The 17,885-nt window shown below is 34.7% G+C and overlaps 1 protein-coding gene across 1 annotated transcript in view; it reads left to right on the top strand.

The window, feature by feature from the left end:
• ANKAR (ankyrin and armadillo repeat containing) overlaps nt 1-16,415 on the top strand; it is a 61,962-nt gene extending 45,547 nt beyond the window's left edge. Inside the window, exons 16-23 of the mRNA XM_076005754.1 lie at nt 1,912-2,018; nt 3,885-4,007; nt 7,683-7,841; nt 8,542-8,659; nt 11,358-11,467; nt 13,109-13,305; nt 14,540-14,586; nt 16,150-16,415. Of these exons, the coding sequence (XP_075861869.1) occupies nt 1,912-2,018; nt 3,885-4,007; nt 7,683-7,841; nt 8,542-8,659; nt 11,358-11,467; nt 13,109-13,305; nt 14,540-14,586; nt 16,150-16,397 (1,109 nt within the window). The 3' untranslated portion in view covers nt 16,398-16,415. The remainder of the gene's footprint in view (nt 1-1,911; nt 2,019-3,884; nt 4,008-7,682; nt 7,842-8,541; nt 8,660-11,357; nt 11,468-13,108; nt 13,306-14,539; nt 14,587-16,149) is intronic.
• The last annotated feature ends 1,470 nt before the right edge of the window (nt 16,416-17,885 follow it).

Below are 17,885 nucleotides of genomic sequence, written 5' to 3' on the forward strand. Positions count from 1 at the left end.
AAAATTTCTCCAAGACTTTGGTTAATAAAAGTGGTGTAGTTAAAAATTTTATGTTGGTCTTGCTCTTGAACTATGACTGTAAAGGAAAATAAGGACAGTAAGTCTTGGCTATTTTGACTGAAAGAAATCTCATTTTTCACGTTTAAGAGAAATACAGTTTCTCTTTTGAATCACAAGGACTATGTTTTTAAAAATATAGAAGGATTTCTAATGCTGGGGCACATTTTTTTCAATTCCATTTTTTTGTTTTTGTTTTGAGACAGAGTCTAACTTGTCACCCCAGCTAGAATACAGTGGCGTGATCATAGCTCACCGCAAGCTCGAACTCCTGGTCTCAAACGATCCTCCTGCCTCAGCCTCTGGAGTAGCTGGGACTACAGGTGCACACCACCATGCCCAGCTAATTTTTCCTATTTTTAGTAGAGATGGGGTCTAGCTTTTGCTCAGGTTGGTCTTAAACTCCTGACTTCAAGTGATCTTCCCACCTTGGCTTCCCAGAGTGTTAGGATTACACACATGTACCACCACACCTGGCACAATTACAGTCTCTTTCCATAATGATTCTTTGTTTATATAAAGTGGCCTTTCATTGCAAAGGGATTGACATTTTGGAATACCTGAAAAATGTGAAATTGTCAGTGACTGACCTACCAAAAAATTAAAATTTGGATTCTTTGCTGACTTTCATGAATGCAGGGTACTGACTGTAGACTGCTTCTTGCAGACAAGAGGGAAAAAGAGATCTTTATTTCTTCAGGGGTCCTCAAACTTTTTAAACAGGGGACCAGTTCACTGTCCCTCAGACCTTTGGAGAGTGCGCACTGTGGGCCGGGGGAAGAGTCGGCTGCTAAGCAGGACAGGCAGCAGCAGCAAAAACACCCGGCGGGCAGGATAAATGTCCTTGGTGGGCGGCATGTAGTTTGAGGACGCCTGTTCATTGTATTTCCTCAAAAATAGTCCAGCTTTAATGAAGTGTATAGAAATTGGTTCCAATTTTTTTTTCTCCTTGCTTGCAAAAAGCTACTTGCAAAAATTCATTAACTACTCCAAGACAATCAGTCAGAGAGGATAATGTTTCTTTTTTTAGCCAGAGACTATGATATAAATTACAGGGATTTCTAAAGTTCTAGTAAATAATAATATATATTCAAGGTTGACATACACACACACACACACCATCAATTTCTTCTCATTAGTTCAAGTCTGTCCACATCAGTGGGGGGGGGGGAAGAAACAAAAGTGTTCTTTTTCCTTCTACTTTCCCTTCCTTAAAATTTACTTATACAATATGTAGGTGACTTCTCTTTATTTTTCACAGAGAGGCCAATCTTGTATTTATATTTAAGTATATAAACCTACTGTATGTTTTGTGACATTTATTGGCAAAAGGACAGAATTAAAATTGTGCATGTTTACTAGAAAGAGATGACTTGAGTTTCTCTGTTCAGATTAGGCCTATAATTTAAAGTAGCATGTTATAAAGGGAGATAGTAAGATTACCTTTTTAGCATGTGAAACTTTAAAAAATCTAGAAATTTTAACTTGGTAATTTATTCTAGTCATCTTTATAGAAAATAAACTTTTTATAGAAAACAATAGTAACTAAATTTGAGTACTTAGCACATATTTCTTCAATAATTATTATTCCATAATAGTATAGCATTTCTAATTTCTTCACTTTGCAACTATTACAAAACCATTAATAAAAATTCTCCATGTTTATTCACTTTTGCCTTTTAAAAAATTAATTCAGGACTATTAAAATAGTGTCGATATAGCATTTTCTTATGTAATTTACTAACCGTATTACCTTAGGACACTTTATCAACCAAAAATATCAAGCTATATTTGATGTTAGCATTTATAATATGGAAAAAAATATTACTTCATTGACATGTGGACTCTTAACAGGTGTAGCTCATACAAGCAATCCTGTTAGTCAACAGTTCATTGTAGAGGAAAATGCCTTTCCAGTACTTATCCAACTACTAAGAAATCACCCTTCTCCTAACATTAAGGTACATATAAAGGTTTATAATTTTTTTCTGATACAGTAAAAATTAACAGAAATATCATTTTAAAGAATAATTTCTATCTTTATAAAAGTTCACAAGCATAAAAAATTTTAACCTTTTAAACAAAATCCTAGAAGTTTTAAACAAAAAAACATGGCTACAAACCATAAGTAGTGAATTTTATTAAAATACGATTTCTTCAAATAAGAAAATCTTATATCTTTACTCTTCAAATAAATTTTTCCTCAGATATTTTATTCACGGATATTTGATCATTCACAGAACTTCTTCCCTAGCTCCTTAGATACTGATTGCTAAAATTGGGTGGGGATGATGGGGATCTGTGACTTATGTGGCAATATTCTCAAATATACGTGAATCTTATCAGTGCTACACCAGCAAAGCAGCCCTACCTTCCACCAAGCAGCCTCTGTTGGCCGGCCATTTTCTCAAGGCTGGACATTATGAAGAATTCTTGTGAGTTGTTGAAGAAGTCATTCACTCTTCCATTTACTTCTAATAAAATGCCTTTAATAAAATGACTTTCACAGCTATTCAAACCTTTTACCAAGGCTTTAGAAATTCAAGACATCTATATAGCTGGCCAGGCAGGAAATTATAATAGCAAAAAATACATTTTCTCCTCAAAATTTGGTATAGGCTCTGTTGGAGTTGAGGAGATTGAAATAACATAGGAGGAAAATATGTAAATAAACAACATTGTTTCTTTTAACAAATGTGTTTGTTATCAGAAAATATGTCTTAAGTTATGTAGCCTTTATGGCAATGAAAGAGATTATTTTATTGCAGGAGTTGATTAGGAAAACAAAAAGAAGGTGCATATGCTAGCAATCTTTTGGATTAAATTATAAATAAAAACTACACTGACTTAAAGTATAAGTAAATTCCACAAGACTATGGAAAAATACCATATTCAAATACATATTTATTTTAAAATAGGCATTTTCATGGCAAAACTATTTCAAAATTGCATCCATCTATATTTTGGTATACATTTTCAGTGAGCTTTGAAACTTGTTGGAACATAAATACATTTTAGAACATATTTGTGTTTATTTAGAACATAAATACATTTCAATACTTTTCCTCAAGATAAAATATTTTGTCCATTATAGAATGGACAAAATTGCAATAATTCAATAATCATGCTTTTTCAATTCATAACATTTTTAATCGAAATGCATAGGACAGCACTTTAAAAAGTGCTTTAAAACTTATCTGTTGGAAAAGGACTTTAAAGTGTTTAAAGCACTTTAAAAACTTATCTGTTGAGTCCCAATAATATACAAGGTTCATCTTCCTAATAGGCTTCAGAATATTCATTAAATGACTCCAGAACTAGATGAAGGAAAAAAACTACTGCTCAGTACTACTTCCCAAAGCTTTGCTCTAATTAATAGATATTGCATTAAAGCTTTACAACTCAGTGGAGTGAGTAGCTAACAAGGAGTTCCAAGCAGCTTTTAACCCATGCCACACACACACAAAAATTCACAAAAGGATACAATTATGCACCTAGGATAATATCTCCTTACATGCCCTGCTGGCCCTAGTTGGCTTCCCCAGTGCCCTCAAATGGAACTCTGTGGTTGTCCCTGCACACAGTGAGGAAGGATATTTTCCCTGTATTATTTTCCCAGCTGTTTAAAATTATGAGGGTCATTCCTCCAGAAGTTGTAAGTGCCACTTTTTAAATACTAGCCAGAGAACTGGAACCAGTGGATATTTTAGCAGATTTTATAGTATTCTTCCACAGTGTATTCTATATAAATGTTTGTATAATGAAATATGTCATTTGAATAAAGCATGAATGAAAAATAAATTGATTTCTGAAAACCACATATTTAGGTTGAAGTGGCATTTTCCTTGGCGTGCATTGTTCTACGGAATGATTTGTTTCAGAAAGACTTACATGAAAATGAAGGATTTGAGTACGCTGATGTTCTTTATCTTCTTCACTCAAAAGATAAGGTAACACTTTTACAAAATATTCAAGCTCATTTAGAAGAAAATGGTTTTTAGACCACATCATCAAATTATCATCAAGTCTTTTTCATGGCAATATTCAAATGTATTTAAGAAAAGAAATGTAACAAATCTCTTTATTAATTCATATGTGATAATACAGCTTCATAGTTTTCAGAGTTGTCACATTTCATCTTTGAAGTACAGCAATTTTAATGCTTGGTGATGAGCCAAAAAAACCAAATCTCTTCTGTCCTGGATTAAACTGAGGTTTCTTTTAAATGTTTATTCTCAATTTCTTTTCTTCCATTGTCAATGATTTTGTGGACTGTCACTGGTCCACGGGCCACACTTTCAATAGCACTACCCTAGAAAAACAGGACCCAATGTCTATAGTGCATTTAGCCATCAGAGAAAAAAACTGCCATCAGTGAGTGTCTCTCTCAGTTCTCTGAGATTTTAGAAGGACAAAAGAAAGTTGGAGGTAGAAGTGAGATGGAAGTTGTGTTGTTTTTTTTAATATCACATTTTACTCCACTGTGGGACACAAAAAGAAAGAAGTACTGCTATAAAATTATGGGAAATATTAATAATAGGGTGAGGAAACTAAATTAATGTCTGACTCTAAGCCATCTTACCCTCTACTCTGTTCCCCCCACATTTCACTTCCATTACCCGATTCCTCATGTACACTCTTTTTCTCCCTTTTCTTCTACTACACATTCTACTTTCAAGCATTCTCCCTTCCCTCCCAGTCTGTTACCACCTGTTTCACCCTCTGGACCCTACATTTGGCTCATAATAAATATATCCTTGTGCATCAGTTCTACAGATATAGTGGATCTTAGAGAACTAGGTGTAAGGATAAACCAAAGGACTGATCTGCTCTTGGTCAAAGTTTTTAATTCTAAGAATCATCACAATGTGGAATTAAAAGTTTTCTAGTGTTTCTTATACTATATTAAGTTTATCTCAAAACTACCTGCCCCATAGTACTCTGAGGGCTTTAGAGAAAGTACTGAACTAATGTGGTCCTTAATTAAACCTATAGTGGGAGATATCAGATTACACAGACCTGTAATATAAATTAGTGGGAAGGGAGAGATGTTCAGTAACTAAATAGGTCACTGGATGAATAGCTACCTTATGGATAATGACAGGAGTGCAATAAAGATTAAGTCACTTGGCCGGGCGCGGTGGCTCACGCCTGTAATCCTAGCTCTCTGGGAGGCCGAGGCGGGCGGATTGCTCGAGGTCAGGAGTTCGAAACCAGCCTGAGCAAGAGCGAGACCCCGTCTCTACTATAAATAGAAAGAAATTAATTGGCCAACTAATATATATATACAAAAAATTAGCCGGGCATGGTGGCGAATGCCTGTAGTCCCAGCTACTTGGGAGGCTGAGGCAGGAGGATTGCTTGAGCCAGGAGATTGAGGTTGCTGTGAGCTAGGCTGACACCATGGCACTCACTCTAGCCTGGGCAACAAAGCGAGACTCTGTCTCAAAAAAAAAAAAAAGATTAAGTCACTTAACCCAGATTCTTAAAACTTGTAGCCCCATTGATCTTGTTTACATGGAGATCAAATAATTATGTGTTAATTTTAAAATTATAATTTAGTTATTTGCATGCTATAAAATTAGAACAATATGTGAAATAGACTGATGATAATGATTTTCAAAGCCACATAAAATTAGTCTTAGTATTTTACTGTTAGCCTACTCTTTTAAAATTAATTACAATATATGACCTAATTAATTATAAATGTTTTTTTTTTTTTTTAGACAGAGTCTCGCTTTGTTGTCCAGGCTAGAGTGAGTGCCGTGGCGTCAGCCTAGCTCACAGCAACCTCAAACTCCTGGGCTCGAGCGATCCTTCTGCCTCAGCCTCCCGAGTAGCTGGGACTACAGGCATGAGCCACCATGCCCGGCTAATTTTTTATATATATATCAGTTGGCCAATTAATTTCTTTCTATTTATAGTAGAGACGGGGTCTCGCTCTTGCTCAGGCTGGTTTTGAACTCCTGACCTTGAGCAATCCGCCCGCCTCGGCCTCCCAAGAGCTAGGATTACAGGCGTGAGCCACCGCGCCCGGCCTATAAATGTACTTTTGAATAGATGTTAGTGAGCATAAATGACAGATACTATTCTCCCATTCATAAAGTGAAAATAGGCAACCAATGGGTATAACCACCTCAGAGGTAGGTAAATGCAAGGATATATGAAGTAAAGAGTATAAGACAGTTGATATTCAAGAAAAAAAGTATGGAAAAATATCTGTCCTCATGGATTAAGTTTTAGTCCTCTGGACTGGGAATAGCCAACTTGGCATTATCCTGCAACTGATACTGTCATGGTAGAATAGTCAAGGTGTAGAATTCATTTTGAAACATAACCAGGCACTTTAAATTATTTACTGTAGACTTCCACAGTGATAATGTAGGAGCAAAACCTACATGGAAAAGAAGTGGAAATGGTTCTCTCACTTCCCTCTATTGGACCTTGATACCCAAGGCATGCCCCTTTGGCTCATTTCCCAATGCCCTTCTTTCCTACTTGACTCAAGGTTCTATTCTGCTATCTGTTATTAATCTACCCTTTGCCCATGACTGAGACCTAGTTCCCTATTCCTTTGACTATACCTAATACCTTCTTGCCTATAGCTGGGTAAATACTTTGTGTGTGTGTATGTAATTTTATTATGGAAAATTTCAAATATATATAGAAGAGAGTAGCATAATGAACTTAAATATCCCCATGACCCAGCTTCAGCAATTATTAACTTATACATACTCAATCTTACTTCATCTATATATCTACTCACTCACTCCTCCATATTACTTTTGAAGCAAATCTCAAGCATCATATCATTTTATCTATATTTCAATATGTATATATAACATTTTAATATAATGATTAATGTGGCAGAGGAAAATTTAGTAAGACTAATGAGTTCTCTCTGTATGTGTATTCAAATAGCATAATAATATTAATATAATTAAATTATTTTTAATATTAAAATTTAGTAGATTTTATCTTTTGGGTCTTTCTGGAAGATCTACCATACTTACACAGCTTTGGCAAGCAGACTAAGGGAGAAATTGGCTTTTGCTGTTTGCCCATCCTCAGAATGTTAAAATATGATTTTTTCAGGCTCAGCAAGTGAAAAAATATTATCAAAAAAGTAAATTGCTTTCTCCTGTTCCTCCTTAGAACACAGTACGATAGAATTTTATAAGTGAGCTTATTTTTAGAGATGATAATAGACAATTCCACAATGCATGAATGCAATAGATAGCATGCTATACAAAGGAAGTTTTGATTTATCAACTCTACTTTCAAATGTTGAAAATATGATAAAACAAAAAGTTGATGGTTAATAAAATTATTGCATTTCCTCTTACCATTTAGGTATTCATGTGCATAATCAGTAATCTAACATTCTCCTTGAAAATTAAAATGGTTTTTCTTCTATCTGCCATTATAACCTAGTCTCTATTGTATCTGTTCAATAATAGTCTGGGGTAATTCTCTGTTAATCTATTTTCCCCAATAATGACATATTTTACAACCCCCAGTGATAAGAATGCAATATATTTTAATGGGCACTGATTCAAAGTCTATTATGCTGAGTATCATGATAAATGAAGTAAGTTAAAGATAATGCATGTTTCTATTTCTAGGATATTTGCTTAAGAGCAGGCTATGCATTATCCCTTTTTGCCTTCAATAATCGCTTTCAACAATATTTAATGTTGGAAAGGGGAACAATGACCATATCTATTTTTGAACCTTTCCTTGCATCAAGAATTGAAACTGAGAAGGCAATGGCAGCATTTCAGGTATAAAATCAGAGGTTAACAATTCAAATGAATATGTCATTTTAGTGATAACTTGAAAGTTAAAAATTAGAGGGCTGTCCAGAAAAATGTTTACTGATTTTTAAAAATTTAGTACTTTGCACACTAGCCCCTCCTACCTCATAAAAACTCCATTATCGATGAGGATTTCTTCATTTATATAGAATTGTACAAGTTTCAAGGCATTTTTGCCTTTACACCTCATCTGAACAGTCCTGTGAGGTTGACAGGGAGGTAGTAGTATTTTATCACACCCATATTATAAAGAAATAGGTAGAGAAACATACTAGCATTCAAGACAGGTTTTCTAACTGCAAATCTTTCGTTGATCATACTGATTCTTCATCCTTGTAAAAACTGTATGTATCTGGGTTCTTAGTCTTATTCTCCCTTCATTTTCTATCCTGTGCCCTTTAGAAGAAGTAGTTTCTATGAACCCACATTTCTGGGGATGCAGAAGTGGCAGACATTATAGGAAGAATAATATGGCTACTATGGTCACTGCTATGACCAGATAGGAATAAGTACTCTAACTCCTCCCACCACCACTTGCTGCTTCTGTTGAATCCCACCAAACACCCCCTTTATCCTCCTAAGAAATATTTTTAAAAAATCATAAAAGCTTAATTAGAAAAGCTGAGTAGAAAATGTTTAATGATTCTATGCTTTTTTTTGTTTTTAGATTATTGTATTAGCTAAAGTCATTATAGATGTGGACCATATTACTTTGTTTGCAAGAGGTGTTACTATTTTAGTTGATAGTCTGTATTCAGTTCATACCTCTACGATTGTCTTGACAGGTAAGAAATGACTAGAAGCTAATTGTAGCCACATAAAACTATTTTCAAAAAGTTTTTTTGTAATCTAAGCAACAATAAAATAATACACCTGATACCCTGTCACACAGTTTGAAGAATGAACTCATATTTATCTATATGCCACTCCATGGTAAGTCTCCATGCAACAACAGGCCTCTACTCTGCACCAGAATAGGAGCAGAGTAACTCTGAACACAGACATTTTTGCTTTCCTAAGTACTTTTTCAAACTCCTAATTACTTTTTCCACGATATAAAATGAGAATTCAGCTATGAACTGCCAACAACAAAATTTATACCCTGATTTATAATAGTAGTGGCAGATTTACATTGATATACCTCTGTCTGGTTTCCTTTTGTTCAAGTGTGTACATTTTGCTAATATTTAAGAGTTCTCTACATTGCTATGCAACATACCAAAGCAAAATGGCCCAAGAGTTCTTGACACACTTAATACTAATTGTGTAACTGCATCTACTCCAGACCTAACCCACCAGGTTACACATAATAGGTAATCAATAATATTTAGGCCAGGTGCAGTGGCTCACACTTATAATCCTAGCACTTTGAGAGCTGAGGCAGGAGGATTGTTTGAGCCCAGGAGTTCTGAGACCAGCCTTAGCAACATAGTGTGACTCCATCTCTACAAAAAAATAGAAAAATGAGGTAGATGTGGTGGTGTGTACCTGTAATCCCAGCTACTCAGGAGGCTGAGGCAGGAGGATTGCTTGAGTCCAGGAGTTTGAGGTTGTAGGGAACTATGATGACCTACAGTACTCTAGGTTGGGCAACAGAGCAAGACCTTGTCCCCCCTCCTTAAAATAACAATACTTGATTGACATGACATAGCACTCTCAAAGTGACATAAAATAGTGTCAGAATGACTGTTGGCCAGGTGTTGTGGCTCATGCCTGTACTCCTAGCACTCTGGGAGGCCAAGGCGGATGGATCGATCAAGGTCAGGAGTTTGAAACCAGCCTGAGCAAGAGCAAGACCCCGTCTCTACTAAAAAAATAGAAAGAAATTAATTGGCTAACTAAAAATATATAGAAAAAATTAGCCGGGCATGGTGGCACATGCCTGTAGTCCCAGCTACTCAGGAGGCTAAGGCAGGAGGATTGCCTGAGCCCAGGAGTTTGAGGTTGCTGTGAGCTAGACTGACACCATGGCACTCTAGCCTGGGCAACAGAGTGAGACTCTGTCTCAAAAAAAAAAAAGAATGACAGTCATATGCAAAATAAATAACAAATATAAATAAATGACAAAATAAATAAATAAGGTATTTGGGGTTTTTTTCTAACTAAAAAAATCACTGAAGGAAACTTCACTTGCTGCCAAAGAATTATATTTTTATGGAGTATAATTTGCATGCTAAGTAAGAAAAAATGAAGCAAAGGAAAACTTTCTGATGGAAACTAGGTAGAAAAAAATGTTTAAGTTATTAAATATATTTTCATGGAAATAACATTATTCAGTGTCATAGTAATTCTGTGACTCTGAAAAACAACTGTAGGGGGTTTAAATTTTAATCCACAAGCTATTGTGTCAAACAAATGTCACATTATACTAGCTTTCAAATATTAAATTAATTTCTACAGGTTGGGGAGAATTGAATCTTAAAAATGACTAGACTTTCCCTGTACTTCATCACCAGAGTCTTATGCATGTCTGGGGTATCTTGGGTAAAGCCTGACATTCAGGCCTCAGGTATATTATGAAATAATTGATGTGCTCAGTATCCAAGTCAACATGGTTTCCAGAAGAGGCTCCAAAGGCACAGAAGTTTTGCAAGACTGGGATTTCTGTTGCCAAGTGGTTCAGTTTTCCACTTAGGTATTCTCCAAAATTCTTGCTTCTACTCCTTTGAGAACTATAAATCTTACTTTTCTTCTCAGTTTTAGGTTTTCTGCTTCTTCCATTTGTTTTCCATTTTTAACTTCCCATCTTCAAAGGCATCTTTTTAACTTTAAATAGAGTTTACCTTTAGACAACTTTTGCTTTAGACAATATAATCCAGTCCTCCCCATTCTGAGGCAATAAACACAAAGAATTTCTTGGCTTACAGTGGAGGCCAGAACAAAATACAAGAACAAAAACTCAGTTCATATTTCAATGAAGTATCCACACACAAATATAAAAACATTTATATCTTTAAACATGACTATGAATGAAATACCATTAAGTTGGTATCTGCACTTTGTTTTAATTATTAGCACATTTTATTATTTTAACACCAAAACATTTCTTTTTATAAGAAATTCAATGATTTTAAACTTTAATAAGTAATGCATTCCTTAATTTTAAAATGCCATTAAGCTCTTAAAGCCATTTGAACTGCAAAAAGGACACATTATATTTTCTTATGGTAATTTAATTATTATTGGTAATAGTCATTTTAAAAAAAAAAAAAACTCTGAAAACCTTAAAATATATTCTGAAGCCATGGGAGGAATAAAATCTCTAATTTTCATATTTTCCCACTCTTACATAAACCTATATAACTTTTACTGTTTGTGACAGAAAAACAAACAAAATTTTGAAGAAAGTTTACATATACATGCCTTTTCTCAGCGCTGCTTAACAGAGATGTTTTGTGGTGCAAACCTTTTCTAATGCTATGTACAAACAGATCAGCTTATATCAGTTAAATAACACAAGCGTCTTTCTTGTTTAATTTATAGGGAATTTAATAGCTAGCTTGGCTCGATCTAGAGGTGGTATTCCAGAAGCATTTACCACATTAGGAACAATCCAACGTCTCTGCTACCATTTGTACTCAGGAAGAGAAGAGGTAAAACAAAAGAAAACTAGCTCTAAAATTGAATACATTAAAAAATATAATCTGCCCATCACTCTGTGGGCTCAAGAGAAATATGCCCATTTCTCTACTGATTGGCTATGTTATAGCTCATGTTACTAACTTAAAATTTGATGATTTTTCTAGTACTAATTAGTCATATCTGCTATCCAAAATTCTGATTCCCATAAAAGGTGTACCTTTGTTTGAACTCTAAGACAAAATTAGGATTTTAATTACAAAAACAGTATAAACCAATTATAATTAAATATTTAAAAAGAAATATCTGTTCAAATTAGTCTCCAAATTAAAAAATAAAAACCTTATGGAATAACAGCCATCTTAACGCTGGAATTAAGATTCAATCTACAAATTTGTACATTGACAATACGGAAATTTATAATTAAAATGTTTATACTTTATCTAACAAACACTGGTGACTTTGTGATCTCACCAAGTTATTTCTATAATTTGGAATGAATGAAAGTAGAATCCACACAATAGTTTTCCTTATCTGCCAAGCAGGCTTAGAAGTGAGGGTGTGTGAAAGAGGCCATGCTGGCCATAGCAGTGGTTTGCCTCTGTTCCCGCACTTTTTTCCCCTAAGGTGTAAAGCAGTGTTAATACACCCAACTTTAGGGTGTATCAGAGTCACCTGGGGGGCTTGTTAGATTGCTCAGCCCCATTTCCAGAGTTTCTGATACATCTCAGTTGGGCCCTGGAATTTGCATTTTTAACAAATTTACAACAGCTGAACTCAGGTCCAGGGTTTTCAAGGGAGAAGCCAGATACCAATGTAAAGACCAGTATGTTAACTTCCTGATACTTTGCATGGGCCTGCCTGGATTGTTTGTTTTATGAAATTTTTTATGCTACCAACTATCAGATTCCCTAACAACTACCTAGCAGTATATTTTAATTAATCATATGAACAACCTCTAATTACTTCAGGGTCACAGGCAAAGGTTACTTCTTTCAAGGAGAGCACTACGTTAGAGTCCTGTGGCCTGACAGTTGTATTTTTCGTTTTTACCAGTGGAAAACTGAGTTGCTTTCCTAAGTGGCTATTTTTAGCCTACTTGTTATCCTAAAGTTTCTTTCCTGGTTTCCTATTACAAACACCTGAGCGGTTTTGGAAAATTCTCAATGCTAGGCTATACCGCAAAATAATTAAACAATAGTTTCTAGGGGTAGAACCCAGGCAGAATTGTTAAAGTTATCCAGGTAATTCCAATGCACAACCAAGGTTGCATTCCACTGCCTCAGTTCAAACTCAAAGGTTCTTACTCTGGCTGCACATTAGAATCAACTGTCATACTTAAAAAAAAAGACAAATGCCCCAATTTTCTACCAAGAGATTTTGAATTAGTTGGTGTTTTCGTTTTTTTTGTTTTTTTTTTTTTACATTCCTGATGATTCTAAAATGCAGTTAAGATTGAGAACAGCCACTAGAAATCAATGGCAGTTGACAGCCCTCTAAAAATATGACTATGCTTCTATCCATAGATTCTCATCAGTTTACATACATATCTACGGAGAATTTCCTGTGAAGTAGCTAATTAGAACACTGGGTTTAGACATTTTAAGAACAAAGCATATTAGTTAAGAAATAATTGTTTTCCCTTCTTCATTTAGGTTCGAGCAGCTTGCTCCTGTGCTCTTGGCTACTTAAGTTACAATGCAAATGCTTTCCGCATCCTATTGAAGGAATGCAGGAATAAACCTAATCAGTTCCTTCGTTTAACAAATAATATCAGCAGAGATGCAAGTATTAACCCAGCATTTTTAAAGGAATTTCAAATCCAACAAACAGTGGGACTTCCTTCCTTAAGGTATCGTGCCTACATTTAAAGTTGCAGCAGTGAAATTATTGATAGAGGAATTTTAAGGAAGTTTAAGAAAGATCACACAATGAAAACTATCTTTGATATGAAAATTTATCTCTTATATACTGCAGGATGAACTTCATTCTAAATGTCCATTGCCAAAGCCTGTTTTAATTTCACCTCAGGACTAGTCTTGTAGGTGCAGACAAGAACACAACTATCTGGCCAGAATTATTCACACTTTAAAAAAGTTTTTGGAAGACTTGTTGCCTCCACATCTGATCCAGGAAGCCATTTTTTAGTAGACTAGGGGTACATTTGAGAGTTCTGAGACAACAGAAACACCAACATGACTTTAGCATCAAATGGGTCTTCTGGACTTGATCCAAAGCAAGACTAAACTCCTAAAGTGGAAAATCAGACCCAGTGGTTAGAGTTATGGTGAAGTTTGCCAGGCATTTACTCAGAGGATTTTTGCCTCAATATTACAGTTTCAAGATGAACTTAAGTCTCTGAAAAAATGAAGGAGAGGAGAATCTCTTTACTATGGACATATTTTCTCTTTTTCTGTAGATGTATGTGAATTAAAAGTCTTCTTTGCAAGTAGGGATATTCATATATAGGAAATACAACTACTCAAGATATATTATTAACTGGATAATGGAACAGGATCCAGTAGTGTATCCTGGTTACATAAAACAATTTTAAGTATAGAGAATAAGTACATCTTTAGAGCCATTTTAATAATTCTTTGAAAAACTGAAAATTGATTTACCTAATTTTATATAATAAGCCAGGGAACCTAAATTATAATTGTTATAATTGGCAATGTTAAATATTTTTTTGTTGGCTCAAAAAATTAATTTAGGATAAATAATATAAGTAGCATTTCACATAGTCAGTAGCCCATATTGCAACTTTGTGGAAATTAGAAAAAGATGTCCCTTTTTCAGAACTATTTTCTTCAAAACCCAGCCGAAGTATCTCTTCTTCCATAAAGCTTCCCCTGTTCATTGCAAGCAGATTTAATGGTCCAAATGTTTGAGGTAAATGAGTGACTAAATATAAAATACCTACAGGTAGCATGCATAGTTAATACCGGTAACATATATAAATTAGCCCATCAGGCATTGAACATGGTACCTGGAATAAGTCTTCATATATTTCATCACATATTTTTTCTGGATGAACTATATCTTCATTTATTTTATTATTTGATAAAAAAATGTTTTCCTTTTAGTCTGGAGAAGAATGGAGGACCATCCATAATTCCTGTCTTTAAAAAAGGTAATTTATTTTTCTTTTATTGCTGCAGTAACTTCTAGCACTGACACTTCATAATTCTTTGTTCCTTCTCGAAAAATTCAAAACATAGAGGCTACCAAAAAAAAGGTTTAACTCTAAACGTTTCTTTCGTAATTCTGTATACCTAAATATCTTCCTATTTACAAATCCATGTTAATCATTTCTTTTAAGGTCTTCCCTACTAATATCATTTGACAGAGATCTCTCTTTGCTTTTTCTCAAGCTATGAGCATAGAAATGACATTAAACAAAACATAAGTATAACTTAAATTATGGTCTTGTTATTGTTTCTTGTACAATTTGTCTACCTATAACTTCTTAGGGCAAAGACTACATTGTTTCCATTGATACTCTGTACAGTTTTGTACATACTTGGTAGATGACATTTGAGTGGACTAGGTCTGCAGAGATCAGGGTCCAGATCTTATAATGTTACTTATCCCTTCCTATCAGACATATAATGGGGAATAAAATAACTTATTAATTTCATGTATATGCTTTGTGCTTGTTCATACATGCTTAGGGCAGGATCCAAATCGGTCTTACTTGGTATGTTATCAAAATCAAGGATAGAACCATTCAGAAATAAAGATTAGTTTGCTGGGGTCACAAATAGAAAGGGAGAGAATAGTGAGTCAGTAAAAGGAGAGGAAAGAACTTCATTTATTCAGGGAACACCTAAGGGAAGTTAGTTATATGGGGAGGCTGTATTTCTGAATATCATGGACAGAAGAATATCCATTTTTTGTATAGCTTCTTTCATGTAAGTAATTTATATCAAAGAATAAACTCAGTCTCACTCTTCTTCACTTAAATACTGGTTTCTAAACAACGATCTGTGTACCAGTAATGGTCTGATAAGGTTTTTGCAGATTTATGGTAACGTAAGAAAAAATAAGGACAATATAGTGAGTTTGTGATAAAAGTAATTTCATTAAATATGAAGTCCATCATTTTGAGATAATGCCCTTTACACTTTATTTTGGTGTTAAAATATCCTTTATTTTACAAAAGGATGTTTAAAGTAGTTAGCATTTGTTCTTTTATTAGCACATAATACAAAGTTAGCAAATCATAGTGGTCCCCATATATTTTTGGTCTCTGACTGATCTGTTCTCTTACTATGTTTTAGTTATGTAAAGAATATAGAGGCCGGGCACAGTGGCTCATATTGGTAATCCTAACACTCTGGGAGGCTAAGGCAAGAGGATCGCTTAGAGGTCAGGAGTTTGAGACCAGCCTGAGCAAGACCGAGACCGTCTGTACTAAAAACAGAAAAGTTAGCTGGGCACAGCGGCATGTGCCTGTAGTCCCAGCTACTTGGGAGGCTGAGGCAGGAGGATTGCTTGAACCCAGGAGTTTTGAGGTTGTAAGGTTGTAGTGTGCTATGAGGATGCCACTACACCCTAGCCAGGGCAACAGAGTGAGACTCTACCTCAAAAACAAAAAGAAAATAAAATATAACTATACAGAACTGGAAGTAATGAGACTATACCTAGGCTCTTAGGCTTAAGAGATATTTAATTGCAGCTCTTTAATTTTTAGGGAAAGAACACCGAGGAAAATCAAAATCTAAAATTCAACCAAGAGATTCTTTGACTTTATTGCCTCCTAGAACTAACTTAATGGGACGCTTCAGAGTAACGAAAAAGACCAAGGTCTCCCAAAATATTTTTTCTTTTTCATCTGCAATTACATCGGATATCATAAATGTATCAAGACCAAGAATAGTGTGTTTGGACCAACTTGGGAAGCATGTACAGAAAGTCAACTCAGAACCTGCGGAAGGCTAATAAAAGCATTTTAGTCCTGAGCAATCTTTTAAAAATTTCTTTTAATTATAGTAAAATATACGGAAATGTTCAGTCTTTTTGAATGGAAGTTCTTGATATTGATCCTAAATAGATTTTCCTTTATATATCTACTAGAGTTTAATCAGGTCAGAGTTATGGTTTCAAAAAAAAGTAGGATTTCTGTAATACAATGTCTGCACTTAAACCTACTAAAATTTATCAGCTGACATGTATGGTATAACTAGTGTGTGTTTGTGCGTATGTGTATGTATCTCAAGAGTTAGAAACATTTTTAAGTTGGTACGCTGAGCTAAAGTGGTCTGATTCAAAGTGGCCCACATGTTAACACTCACTGTAATACTTCAAGATATTTCATAATATATATTACAAATGCACGAGGCTTCCAAAACCTGAACTGTGTATCCTTATAATATTTTATTTAAAAATAAAATCTGAAATCATTGCCCATCAAAGTACATAAGTATGGCTAAAAGATGTGGCTACAAGTATTATCGCTTTCTCTTTCCCTTTTCCCTTTCCCTGTTTCCTCTTCCTTTCCCTTCTTCTTTCTTCTCTTTCTTTCTATTTATTTATTATTTTAGAGATAGGGTCTTGCTATGTTACCCAGGGTGATCTCAAACTCCTGGCCTCAAGTGATCCCCTGCCTCAGCCTCCCAAGTAGCTGGGGTTACCATGCCTGAGCCACTACACCTAGCCTTCCATATTTATAGAGAATGTCTTTGGTTCACAGCTGGATGGATAATATTCTTTATGGCTTAGAATCATATGATTGATGTCTTTGCTCAAAGAACACTGTTTTCAATATGTTCCAAGTTTTTGTGTATGTCTGCTTCTCCTAGTTTATAGCTGCAGAGAGATGTTATACAAAAGTAAGCTAGGTTCCTTTGTGTTCTTTAAAGCCCTGCTTTTTCTTCATCCACTTTGCTCAATTGCCTCCATATAGTCCGAGGGTCTTGCTATAATCCATTCTCTACCTGGACTGCAGTAAGCATTGAACATACGTATTAACAGTTATTTTCCCTGACATACCTTAACATAACAGTAATGATGGTAACTACATGTTCTTAAGACTTTCTGTCAGTCCATACCCTGTGTTCTTAACCACTGCAAAGTAAGAGTTCTCTTTAATTTTCAAATTTAATTCTAAATTATTTTTATTCCTTTGAGTCACAACTTTCTGTAGGATAGACTAAAATATAGGAAATACAAAGGGAAAATGGCATATTTTATACAAGGAAGGGATATATAATTCAAATGATGAGAAACTATGTCACTTACTCAGTACCATTAAGGATAAGAATTCATATTAATGGAAATATTAATATTAAGCTTCTGAAAATGTTCCTCAAGATACAGAGGATTTCAACAATTTACCTGCCTCCTAGTGTACTTTAAGATAACTTTGGCACATATGTTTACCAATATAGAGTTCAGTGTTCTCCCTTACTTTTCTTTACCTTCTTACTC

The sequence above is a fragment of the Microcebus murinus genome, chromosome 8, assembly GCF_040939455.1.
Source record: "Microcebus murinus isolate Inina chromosome 8, M.murinus_Inina_mat1.0, whole genome shotgun sequence".
In the NCBI taxonomy this organism is placed as follows: Eukaryota; Metazoa; Chordata; class Mammalia; order Primates; family Cheirogaleidae; genus Microcebus; species Microcebus murinus.